Consider the following 12,554-nt stretch of genomic DNA (forward strand, 5'->3'; position numbering starts at 1 on the left):
GGGGCCTGGTCGGAGGCGCGGAACGCTGTCGGGGAAGCGGTCGGGGGCGGGGGCGATGGCCGGCGCACTCCGCCGCCCCACCCTCCGCCCGCCTCTGTCCGGCCCCATCACGCTCTCGCTTCGCCCCCTCGCCGCCCTCTGGCTGCTGCTCCATTTCTCAGCCTCCTTCACAGGAAGACGTAGGTGATGGCCCTCCTAGGCACCCGAGGCAGGGCACAGGACGGCCGGATCCCCTCCAGGGCGTGAGTTGAGAGAGGTGACAAAGAATCACTGTATTTCAGACTCAGATTTCGAGATGCATCTCCTTTGCATCATAACAGCTCTGAATGTGCCTACCCATGGGTGGGGTGTCCTCACTTAATTGGCAGCATTTTCTCTTTCGTAGTGGTTCATAAAACAGTAGTGCATCTTAAAACTGATGGCGTCGTAGAGTCAGTGGTGAGAGACAGGCTTGTGACCCAGTCCCGTGGGAAAGGCGTGCGCGGGAATCTCCTTAGTTCCCGAACTGCTTGAAGGCTCCAGGTGTCCATCCTTGGCGTGGAGCTACCCCGGACGTTTGCTGCATGCCACACCCATTCCGAAGACCCTAACTCAGTGAAGCTCAGCCCTGAGAGTGCCAGCTTAGCAACTTTAGTCTGCCCGAGGCAGCAAGGTGTCTCCCCCAGCTAGGCAGGTCTCTTCTCAACCCTGGGAGTGTAACATGAAATACAGACCCCCCTAGTGAAATACGACAATATTTTCCTCATCTCCCTTCCCTCTAAAATGATAGGGAAAGGATTTTATAAAGTCAGAAACCCCTGAAGACAAACAGGTGGACTATTGTGAAACTGGAGGAAGTGGACGGTGGGAGCTGCTTGGGCATACTGGAGGTCAGTGTCCAAGTCCAAGGGGTGGTTCATGAAAGTGCAGTTGTGAAACGGGACTCCAGACCTCAACCCCTACCTGCAGTGGCTGGGAGGTGAGCTCCAGCAGAGGCGCTTTCAGGGTTGGCCATTGAGGGAAGGTCCTATTCCGTAAGTGGGGGAATAGGTGGAATCCCCACCCTGTCTGCCACGTCCATTCCTGGCCCCCAGCACGTGTCACCCACAGTCCTCAAAGAGATGTGCACCTCTCTGTAGTAGCTTCCAACTCAAAAGGAAAGCCTGGCAGCTGGGAGGTAGTCAGGAGAATGGCCTGGCTAGATCCCTGACCTCCACACTCACCAGGCAATAAGCCCCAACCACTAAGATCATCTCATTTCGCCCTTAAATGCAACTGGGCAACCCAGGATCACCAGACATGTGAGGAAGAGGACAAAAGCAAAAAAGGAAAAGGGGAGGGGACTCAATGAACAGAGCCAATAAAGCAAGCAGAAGAAGGAAAAGAGAACAGCTAAAACCATGTCCTCAGAGATGTTAGAGAGGATGTTGCATCCAGAAACAGTAAGAGGCCATGGCGGGGAGGGGATAGCTCAAAGGTGGAGCACGTGGTGCTTAGCATGCACAAGGTCCTGGGTTCAATCCCCAGTGCCTCCGTTATAAACAAACATACCTAATTACTTCCCTCCAAAAAGTAACAAATATAGTAATAAAATAAAACTAAAAAGAGGCTATAAGGAAAGAGCATTCAGCAGATGAGAAAGAGCACTTACAAATGAAAAATATGAGAGGCAAATGAACAGTTAAAGAGAAGGGCTGAAAGATAAAGTTAAAATCTTTCAGAATGAATGGCAACAACAAAAACCATGCAGCCAGAAAGCAGCGAATGGAGCCATAAGCATACTGGTCAGTCCTCCCAGTACTTGGAACTGGCCTGGTATCTCAGCGGTCTTCACAAGGCGGGGCTGGCTGGGACCTGCCACCACCACGGGGGAGGGGGTGCTTTTGCTTCTTCCTCGTGGCAGGTTCCCCTGTGAGATCAGGCCTTGAAGCATTCAGAGCTCTCCTGTGCTGTGTGCACTGCTCCCCTTCCTGTTCAAAATGAACTCGCACAACCTCACAGCAGCCCCATGGAGTGGGTACCATTATTATCCCCATTTTTCGGGTGAGGAAGTGGAGGCACAGCCCAGTATCACACAGCAAGAGTGAAGCAGCAGAGGGGCTGCAGAGCCTATGCCCTGAACCAGCACTCAAAAAATAAGTCCAACATCTAATTAAGAGTTCCAGAAAATGAGGAGAGGAAAGAAATACCAAAAAGGCAGAGAAAATTTCCTAGAACTGAAGGGTTGGGATCTCTGGACAACAGATGAAAGAAAAGGTCTACATCAAAACAACACTGAAAATTTCCAAGGTACTTGGGTAAAGAGAAAATCGAGAAAGAGAGAGAGAGAGAGGAAGAGAGAGGGAGAGGGAAGTCACAAAGGGTCAGAATTCCAAAAGGCATGGGAGTGCTTGGGACTAGACGGAAATGACATGATACCCTCAAAATCCTGGGAAGAAGTCCTCTTCAGCCTAGCCCGCATTTGTGCCGAGCTACACCCACAAGCGGACTTGTGAGTGGAATCAGGACAAATGGGCAAAGACGCCACAACCCCCTGTGCGTCCTCTCAGGGAACTGGGAGGGTTTTCCTCCTTCAGCAGAGAGCCAATGAAGGAAGAGGAAAGCAGGGATCCAGACGCGAGAGAAAAGACGCTGGTGAAGGACCAGCCCCTGCCGACAGCTGGGCCTCAGGCCCCAGAACAAGTCTGGGGCAGGGAGTTGGTGGGGTGGGGGCTCCCGGAAAAGATGAAAGTGGTCAATTATGCAACAAACGCCGAGTATTGAGAGGAGGTCCACACTTCTGCAGGAGGATCCAGGGAGGACTCAGTGAGACGTGTGTAGAAAACTAAACTCCCCCAAAAGGCAATTATTAACTGCAGGGAAAACAAAAAGTTGTGCAAGAAATCAAATACAATCCTAGGACACTGCGTTCTCTGCCGGGACCTTGGGAGTGAAGCTGTGATAGTACCCATGACCCTGCACAGACATCTGTCACGCTGGGATGTTGCTGGTCAGGAGGGAGGCCAGTGACTCCCCTTCTCCCAGAGGACACCACAAGGACACTGAATGCCTAATGTAGAAAACCCAATGAAAACCATACATTTTTTAAACACCTGAAGAAACAGCTAAGAGTTGAATTTGGAAAGGATCAGGGTTGGAGACTGCATGTATTATTTATTTATTACTGGTCTAAAAAAATTCCACATTAAAAGTAATATATATATAGCTTTGAAAAGATAAACGTTAAAATGAAAACCTCAGCATAGACATTACATGAAGCAATGGTAGCATTGATCCTTTTGACTTCGGTTTAATTGCCGGCAGTCTGTTACGCACTTGACACTCGCACTATTTAAGAAGATGCAGAATCAGACAGCTTAGCATCAGGACTGCCAACTGGATGTGAAAGTGATTTCAGACTGTAATTTTAAGTTGAAAGGTGTGAGAACTTGAATAATTTTGTAAAGAGTATTGGCATGTTTAAGGTAACTTGAGATTCACTGTATTTATTTGTACATGGAATTATTTGAATGCCTTAGCAAGGTGTTCTGGGTTTTGGCTAGGGCGATGTTGTGGGTGGGTCACGGCCACCCCACCACCCCTGCAGAGATGTCCATGTCCTAATCCCAGAACCTGTGAATGTTACTTCACACAGTAAAAGGAATTTTGCAGATATGATTAAGATTAAGGACTTTGAGGTGGGGAACTTATCCTGGATTATCCGATGTACCTAACTTAGTCACTTGAAGCTTTCTTGCCTGCAGAAAAGCAGACATAGCTCATGAGAAAGACTCAATCTGATGTTGCTGGCTTTGATGATGGAGGAAGGGGCCACGAGCCAAGGGATGTAGCAGCCTCTAGAAGCTGAGAATGGCCTTCAGTTTACAGCAGGCAAGGAATGGGGACCTCAGCCCCATCACTGCAAGGAGATCAGTTCCTGCCCAGTGCCCAGAGCCATGCCTGACACCTGCCAGCCAACAACCCAAAGGAGCAGGCAATGGGTTCTCCCCCAGGACCTCCACAAAGACATTCAGTCTTGTTAACAACTTGGTTTTAGTCTGGTGGGATCTCTGGCAGACCTCTGACCTACAGAACTATAGAAATGTGTTGGTTTCAGCTACTGAGTTTGTAGTAAATTCTTATAGCAACAGAGAACTAATACAGCGGTAAGCCTTTCTTGTTTGACATTTGAAGCGCTTAAAAAGAAACCTGAATGCACTGAATTTATCCATGCAGATTAAAATGTTTGAGGATGATTAAGTTTGAAAATGGAGGGAGGCTGGTCCAAGAGAACCGAGGCTAGGGCAATGGGGAGAGACTGGGAACCAGGAACTGACATCCTTAGGACCCAGGGATGCAGCTGCCTGGGAGGAGATGAGAGAGGCGGGCTGGAGAGGAGGTAGGCGGGGAGGACACCTGACCCTGCCCACTCTGGGCTGAGGCCTGAGGAGAGAAACAGCGCTCAGGAGGAGCTGCAGGAGACAGGAGAGTGTCAGTGTCTGCAGAGGCAGCTGCAATGGAGAGTCTGAGGGGCTCCAGAGGGGGTCTCTCCTGGACAGGGGGTCGGGGGGTGGGGGCCAAAGCCCCCTGGAGCTGGGAACCTGGGCTTCTCCGAGTGTCTCTGCCCTTTGCTTACCCTGCCAGGTCATGGCCCTGCCCCACGCCCAGCGGCGTGCCTGACACCTGCAGGTGCTTTACCATTCGATGAAGGTGGTGGTTCCTTGTGTGGGCCTGTGGTACCAACATGGGATGGACTGTCTCCCCAGGCATACGTCTGTCCAGGGCTGACCCCCAGCACCAGCACTGTGCCGTGGCTCCCCGCGGTCCAGGTACCCTCACACCAAGGGCTTGGTCACTGACCAGTGTCTGGCATGTAACTGAGGCCCGGAAATGAAGGAGGTGGGAGGGATGCTGGCTGCATGGAGGCTGGCTCCTTGCATCCTAAGGACCTGCTGGGCCTAGCCACTCTCCCTACCCCCACCCCCGGCTCCCTCGCCCCCTGATGGGCCCAACCCCACCACCCTCAGCCCACCCCTGGGCCCCTTGGAAGCTCACTAGAGGTGTTTGGTCCACAGCTTCCAGGCACACAGGCAGAAGGCAGCCCCTGGTCCCCCACCCTGACCCAGGGGCCAATGCTGAGCTTCCCCAAATGGGCCGTGGGCTGAGAGGTCTGGTTCCCGGGGCTAGGGGACTGAGGTGCATGATCAAAGTCATGGCTGAGTTCCGCGGTACTTGAGGAAGGTGCTGTCCAGGAAGGCAGCCAGCTTCGTCCGGTCATCCTGCAGGGTGAGAGGGAGGCATGGGGGGACGGAGGGGCGTGGCTCACCCTGCGCACCCTCCCAGGCTAGCTGCACCCAGCCTGCACACCTCATGGACGAAGCCGTAGTACACTAGCTCAGAGGCGAGGTCTTGGGCGCTGTCGGCTGTGGCAGGGGCGAGGGCAAGGGAGTGGGGACAAGGGGTGAGGCTGCAGCCCTGCCTGAGCAGCCCTGTCTCCGCCCCTGCCCAGGTTCCGTCCAGCCTACTTGGGAGCAGGTCATAAGTGAGCTGCCGGTGCAGCCGGTCCTCCAGCACCAGAAGCAGAGTGAGCTGGGGAGGCAGGAGGCTCAGTTGGCTCCAGGAGCCCGCCCCGCCCCTCCCCCTCCCTGGTGCCCCACGCTCACATGCCAGCGGGCCTTGTCCTCGCTTCTTTCCAAGTTACACTGCATCTGGATCACCTGGGGTGGGGGGGAGAGGCCAAGGTCACTCACAAAGGCAGGACCTCAGAAACTAAGCAGCATGGGCAAATACTGCCTCGAAGGGGCCCAGAAGGGGTAGCAAAGACTGGAAATGGAAGAAACCTCTAAGGGGAGCCTAGAAAGCACATCTCACTGCTAGTAGCCTGGTGAGTTAAGGAAAACGTCCAGACGAGTAGACATTGAAGCCGGGTACTGAAAAATGAATAGAGTTTTCGCAAGTGGAGAGAACACCTGAACAAAGAGCTGTGGGAAGCGGGGCAGAGAGATGTAGGCAGGGATGTGACAGGGCAGAAGTAGGCCACCAGGACCAGGGCTTAGCGTGCCAGGGTCAGGCTGAGGACCCCACAATCTCTGTAGGCAGCTGTGGCTGTCTGGATATAAATTCTGGCTGCACTGCAGAGAAAAGCCAGGTGGGAGGCCAGGCTGGGGGCTGGTGCAGCGCCCAGGGCGGGAACCGAGGTGGCCCAGATCAGGGCGGTGACCACAGAGACACACCCAAGGCCAAAGCCAGAGCCTCTGGAACCCAGGGGGTGTGGACAAGGAACCGGAGAGAGGCCGCAGGCTGACAGGCGAGGCCCCTGGCTGGGAGGGAGCCCTGCAGAAGGAGTGGTGGGGGCAAACGCAATGCCTGGGGGTCTTGGAGGACACACCAGGGCACAACGGCCAGGGAGTCAGCAAACCAAGGAGGTGGGATCAGAGTGGCAGCATGTCCGGGGGCAGGCGGCGGGGATGAAGGGGTCTGTGGGAGCCTTGGGGAAGTGGGGAATCCCAGCTTGTACTACCCACAAAGGGGTCAGCCAGGACCTGGTCTCCAGCAGCCTGGAGGAGAGCTGGCCCAGGGGACTTGAAGCCCCGAGGAAAACACCCCTCTGGGCAGTGGGCAGGCCTGTGTAGCAGGGGCAGAGGCTGACCTTTCTGGTCTCCGAGTCAAAGGGTTCTGGCGTCGGGGTCTTGGCCTTCGGGGCCTCCTCGGGGGGTGGGGCCAGCACACGGGGCAGCCCCAGGGGCCGAGCAGCAGCAAAGTTCATCAGTGGGTAGATCCCATTCCTGGGGACACGGTTGGTGGGGGGGGGGTGGCTAGGGACTCAGGCCAACAGCTGCCTGCTCCCTAGCCTCACTCCAGCCCTCACCTGACATCCTCCAGGAACTTGTCCAGCTCCAAGCAGGAGACCTCTGAGTACCTGGTATGGGTGTGAGAAGTGCATGAGGGTGGCCTGCCTGCCCTGCCAGTGGGGCAGGACCAGGTGGAGGGGGCAGGACTGCAGGCCACTCACCGCCACTGCAGTGGGGGCTGGTGGGGCCGGGGGATCTCTGCCAGGACTGCATGCAGGTCCATTGCCTTGGTCTTTTCCTCCACCACATTCTCAGGCAGGAGGTCTGCAGGCCGCAGGAGCACTCAGAGCAGCGGACCCTGAGGCACGAGGTCCTGCGGGGCGGGGGTGGGGGGCCCTTTGCATCCCGACCCCAGGCCCTCGGGCCCACCCCCAGGCTGGCCTGCCCCTCACACTGGTGCTGGATGAAGCAGTGAGCTGCTAGGAGCTTCAGCGAGTGCACCTCGAAGAGCACACGGTGGAAGAGGAGGTTGTGGGCAGAGGGCCGGTGAGCAGGGTCCCGGGCCAGGCAGGAGAGGATGAACTCCTGGGGGTGTGGAGAGGACGCTGAACTAGGTGGATTCTCTCTGCTGTGGCCCCACAGTGAGAAGAGGAAACCGCTGAAGTCCCCAGACCCCAGGGGTCCAACCCCCATGGGAGCCTTCATGCAGGAACGTGCATAGGGATAGGCAACCTGTCAGTGGCCAGGCCAAGGCCTGATTCTGCAGACAGGACACTCAAGGCTGCCCTAGGCCAGAACTCCCCATGTTCTACTTCCGATAACCCTCACAAAAATAGTGGGGAGCAGGCACTGTCACCTCCAATTCATAGGTGAAGTCTGTGCTGCTGATGGAGGACACCAGCCCCTGCCTTGCAGCCCTGGGCCTGGGCAGAGTGCCGGCAGGCAGCTTAGCCCCTGGAGGGCAGTGCAGCCCAGCATGAGCCCACCTACCTACAGCCCACCCCTCTTCTGTTGCTGCAGGTCAGGCCCTACTCTGGAGATGACCTTGATGGGTCTTCTGGCCCCAGATCCATGCCCTCCACTGCCTCTCCTGTCCATCCAGGCCTCATTACTCCCCTCCCATCCCCAGAGGCCGTGTGGTTATGCCAGACAGTCGCTAGACTCTGCAGAGAGGTTGTGGATGCAGCTTCCATCTCATATGCCCTTTGCCCACTCCCCACCCCTCCCAAGCTGGGACCACATAATTTCTAGTCTATCTCCTGGAGCCTTCCATGCAGGGGTGTGGAGTCAGGCAGACCGGGGTGCAAACACAGGCCCCACCACTCACTCTAAAGCCTCCCAGATCCTCAGTTTTTTTACCTATAAAATGGGTATAAAAATTGTGCCCACATAGGGAGTGCTTCTCTGGTTTCTCTGTGCTTAGATTGTGCCTTGAGAGCCTTCAGGTCTGGAACTCAACATGCGCTCCCAGTAAGGCCCTCCTTGGAGGGGTGAGGGGTGAGGCCTTGTGCAGCGGGCCTGGCACTGACCTGCTGCACCTCTAGGCTTGCCCAAAGCGCCTCACCGGCCCCACCTGGAACACCGACAGCCAGCTGAGAGGGGAAAGGCAAGCAGCTTACCCGCATGTTGGAGTCACTCAGGGAGTGCCTGGCACGGGCGATGGCCTCCTCTGTGACCCGGGTGTCCCCATTGGCCTGGATCTCCAGCACAGCCATCTGGAGGGCAGGGCAAGGTCAGGCATGGGCAAGGTCAGGCATGCACAAGGGACAGCACAGGTGAGATGGGTGGAGCTGGCTGGGAGGATGCCCGGAGGCTAAGGGGCTGGTACCTCCAGTGCACACATCCCAAAGGAGAAGATGTCTACGGCAGTGCCATCAGCAACCTCTGAAAGGAGAGAGCAAGTCAGGGCGAGTACAGCGCATGCGGTGCACACAGGGCAGGGAGGGGCGCGGTGGGGCGGGGCACCTGGACTCACCTCCGTACTCTGGCGGGAAGAAGTGCAGGTTCCGAGGTTCCTCCCGCTCAACGCGGATGGGGCTTCGGAGATCGTCCGGGAGCGCTATGGAGAGTCCAGGGGATGAGCAGGCTGGACCTCTCCATGGCCCTCCATCCCCCGAGGGTCCCCACGCACCATTGGAGAAGATTCGGTGCCACACTGAGCCGGTCAGCGCGGAGAGAAAGAGCGGGCGTCAACTTGGTGGGGCATTGGGCACCCTCTGCCCTCCATTCCTGACAGGCCTCCCAGCCCTGCCCCCTACCCCCAATCTGCCCCCACCCCCAGCCCCACCCTGCCAGCACCAGAGCCAATCTTGATGAGGCCGTTGTGCTGTATGAAGATGGTGTCACTTGTCAGGTTCCCATGGATGATGGGAGGACTGCAGGAGTGCAGAAAGCTGGGGACAGGAGGTGACAGCAGGTGGAGCTGGGTCAGGGGTACCGGGTCAGGGAGGTGGGGGTACTGTGTTGTAGGCGCTCCGGCGAACCCAGGCCCTCACCTGAGCGCGGACAGGATCTGCGTGCACCAGCGCTTCCAGGCCTGGCGGTGGATGGACTCCGTGGGGTAGGTGGGCGGAAAGCCAGCTGGGCCTGATTTGCCCCGGCCCAAGCCAGTTCCTTACCCCAAAGCCGCTCTCCACCCCTCACCCTCTCCACACCAAACAGTGCCTGGAACCCATCCTGCCCTGACGCGTCCAGCCCACTCCCCATACCCTGGCATTCATGGCCTTGTGGTTCTTCTTTGTCTTTTTGAGGAATTGCTTGAGGCTGCCTGATGACACGTACTCTGTGATGAAGACGACCTGCGAGGCGGGCAGGCCCACGGACTCCACCAACTGCAGGTGCCTCCAGCCGCGCCTCTCCCCCCACCCGTCCTGCCCGGCAGCTCACCCGAGCTCGGGCCTCAGAGGCATCCAGCCAGTACTTGTGTAGCTTGACAATGTTGGGGTGGTCCACCAGCGCCAGCTGCTCAAACATGGTCTGAATCTTCTCCTGGGAAGGGGGGGGTGGTCACGAGGGTGATGGGAGGTGGGGTCGGGGAGGTGGCAGTGGGCCTTACCTCATGGGTGGCAAAGGCCTTCCTGTCACCGAAGTGCAGCTCGTTCCACACCACCTCCACCCCTTCCTCCGTGTCCATGGCCAGGAAGGTGCTCTGGACCCCGGGCACGTTCCCCTGGTTCACCTGGTTGTGGGGGTGGGGGCATGGGTGTGTGGGCATGCATGTGGGGAGAAGAGCACAGGGCAGGGTTTGGTCTCTGCTCTTATCCTTTCCCTCGGGCCCAAGCATGTGATGCAGGCGCTGGCTTGCTCTGGTGGGAAGCTGGGGGGTCTGAGGAGGACTGGCCCAGGAGAAGGGTGGTGTCCAGGGCTGGGCTGAGGGGATTTGGGGCACGTTTCAGGGGGTTGAGGATCATCCTAGGGGGCTAACAGCTGGTCTCAGAGGCACGGGAAGGTGGCTTCAGGAGACTGGCCCTTAGGATATCAGGGCTTCCTCACTGGAACGCGGGGGCCAGGCTAAAGGAGTGCAAGGGCCAGTCAAGAAGGGGGTCACCTGCGTGAGGTTGCGGAGTGGTTTCGGGCCTCCTGGTTCCCCAGAGTTCGCACGGCCCTGCGTGGCCACAGGGGTCCCTCAGCCCGAGGAGGGCGGCGACTCGCCCCGCCCCACAGTGCCCACCTGCTCCCGCCGCTTCTGCCAGCGGCCACACGGGCTCTCTTCCAGGATGTCGCTCTCGTCCTCGCTCTCGTCCTCCCTCTCCCGGCTCCGCCTCGGCACCGGCTCCGGGGCCGCCATGGCTCGGCGGGCCCAGGCCGCCGCCCTCCGCGCGATCCACCGCCCAGCGCCGCCGCTCCCCGCCCGTCCTGGCCCCGCGCCCAGGCGCCCAGCTGGGAGCGGAGCCGCCACCACCCCCTGGAGCCCCAACCCCGGCTCCGGGAATTGAGAGGCGCGGGCGCGCGACCGGCCTGGGGGTGGAGCCCGCCTACCCCGCCAGAGCTGCCTCCCGGGGCCGGAGCTAGAGTGGAGCTTCCCCGCGGAATGCAGAGCCTCGCTGCGCCTGGCAGATGTCCCACCTGTCCTCGGCCAAGGCCCCGCCCCAGACGGGGCCCCGCCCACGAGCCCCGCCCAGATCCTCCAAGGCCCCGCCTCGCGGACCCCACCCTGGAGAGGTCCCGCCCGCCACGTCTAGGGCCCCGCCCCGCGGAGCTGCGCGGTCCCGGCCCGGAGCCCCGAGGGAGCTGCGGCTCTTGGCTGCAGCGAGAGGAGGCCCCGGAACCAGCCTGAATCGAGCTGGCCGGACCCGGAGCTTTCCGTGACGGCCTAGAACCAGGTCCGTCAGGGCCTCCCTGGGCGCGCGGCGGCGCGCGCGGACCGGCCCTGCCCAGTTCTTAGAGCCGCTCCTACTTCCCGCAATGCTTCCCCACCACACTCCTGCCACACACTTCCTGAAACCCGCCCTCGGTCCCCGGGTCCCGCCCTGGGGTGAACCCAGCGTGGAGCAGGGCCAGGGCAGCCCACTCGGCCCCGGGGTTGCACCGCGACAGTCTGGGGAAAGGCCAGGGAGGGGGCATTTGGGAGGCCAGCTCTGCCCGCGCGTCACCCTTCCCCTAGGAGTAAGTGCGAGGGTCACTTAAGAAGACAAAAATATTCAAACCAGGCTGACTTTACTTTTTGCCCATAGACCTCCCACTGGCCCGCAATTCAGTGCTTCCCTTTCTCATCCACATGCTCACCTTCTCACATCCCAGGATAGCGATTTCCCATCTCTCGGCTTTCTGCTAATGGCGCTTCTTGGACAGTGGAGCCATCAGGAGGGAGCCCCAGCCCCACTCAAATGCAGCCACATCACCCTCCCGGAGGCCCCCTCACCACTCCAGCCATATCAAGAGATGAACTCTAGAATTCTTGTCTAACGTCCCCATTGACCCCACAACCCCCACTACCTTCCCATGGTCTTCCTTGAAAACCCGCTGAGTCCTCACCCACCCTTCACTTTCTCTTTCTGGAGAGAAAAGTAGACACGCGTGCCTGCCTTCTCTCAAACTTAAACACTGAGCTCCTCCACCTCCGTAGAAGGCCTTCAGCCCTGTTGGTCTGAGAGTCCCTTGGGACACCTCTTTCTCCTAACCTTCCACACAGACAGCACCTACCCTTTCATGTCTCCACTGCTGTCATCCTTTTAGGACCAGCACCGCTTCTCGGGACGGCGGCATCAGCCTGCTCCCAGTTCCATCCAGCCCCAAGTGATCCTGCAAAAGTGTCACCCGCTGCTCAACCTCTGAGTAGTGCTGTGAACTGCTCTGTGCTGTAAGGATCGGCCAGCAAGTCTTGGCCCTCGGTCACCTACCCCAAAAAGACACACTCTTCAGCTGACTGAAGTTCTAGGCTCTTTTAAGAGTCTGACAGTGACCTAACTACAGCGCACGCAGCGATCACACGGCATACAGCTTTACGTCACCCGAGGTTGTCCATGCTCATTTTTTCTTTCATCTCTTATATCCACAGAAACACTACACAGATTTGTGCATGAACCTCTCAAAAGCTAAAGTCAAGAAGAGAGCTTTGTTCACATAAAAACAATTGTTTGTAACTTCTAAAGGCCATACCTCCAAAACAAAGCTGGTCAGGTAACCCACAAAGGGTTGTACCTATCAGGAGAGGCTGTACCATGAGACAATCAGCCCAGGCCCTCCTGGAGCCCAGCAGTGCAATGGGCAACTACAGCTGATGGAATCCTTATGGAGATCAAAAAGCCACGTACTGAGCCAAAAAATGGTGAGAAAGGCTGTGGTCAAAAAAACAGGACACTGAAC

At 57.9% G+C, this 12,554-nt stretch overlaps 1 protein-coding gene and 1 long non-coding RNA gene across 8 annotated transcripts; one reads left to right on the plus strand and one right to left on the minus strand.

Moving 5' to 3' along the window:
* The first annotated feature begins 29 nt into the window (after positions 1–29).
* LOC140689348 (uncharacterized) lies at positions 30–4,117 on the plus strand. Its single transcript, XR_012064282.1, has 2 exons — positions 30–256; positions 3,723–4,117. It is a non-coding gene; the product is annotated as an uncharacterized lncRNA (long non-coding RNA).
* Positions 3,107–12,086, minus strand: NRBP2 (nuclear receptor binding protein 2). Of its 7 annotated transcripts, XM_072949944.1 has the most exons (19): positions 10,420–12,086; positions 9,805–9,927; positions 9,636–9,737; positions 9,458–9,547; positions 9,245–9,285; positions 9,048–9,142; positions 8,881–8,904; positions 8,725–8,808; positions 8,578–8,633; positions 8,369–8,464; positions 7,202–7,334; positions 6,971–7,073; positions 6,827–6,877; positions 6,608–6,743; positions 5,622–5,675; positions 5,484–5,547; positions 5,326–5,381; positions 5,014–5,237; positions 3,107–3,377 (listed from the first exon to the last, which is right to left on the minus strand). In XM_072949944.1, exons 1-18 carry the CDS (start codon positions 10,534–10,536, stop codon positions 5,169–5,171), a joined length of 1,494 nt encoding a protein of 497 aa, XP_072806045.1. In that variant the 5' UTR covers positions 10,537–12,086; the 3' UTR covers positions 3,107–3,377; positions 5,014–5,168. The 7 variants fall into 7 exon arrangements, with proteins under 7 accessions (XP_072806045.1, XP_072806046.1, XP_072806044.1 ...); XM_072949945.1 differs by lacking the exon at positions 8,881–8,904; XM_072949943.1 differs by having other exon boundaries at positions 5,014–5,222; positions 8,725–8,904.
* Positions 12,087–12,554: the final 468 nt, after the last annotated feature.

This window comes from Vicugna pacos, chromosome 25 (assembly GCF_048564905.1).
Source record: "Vicugna pacos chromosome 25, VicPac4, whole genome shotgun sequence".
In the NCBI taxonomy this organism is placed as follows: domain Eukaryota; kingdom Metazoa; phylum Chordata; class Mammalia; order Artiodactyla; family Camelidae; genus Vicugna; species Vicugna pacos.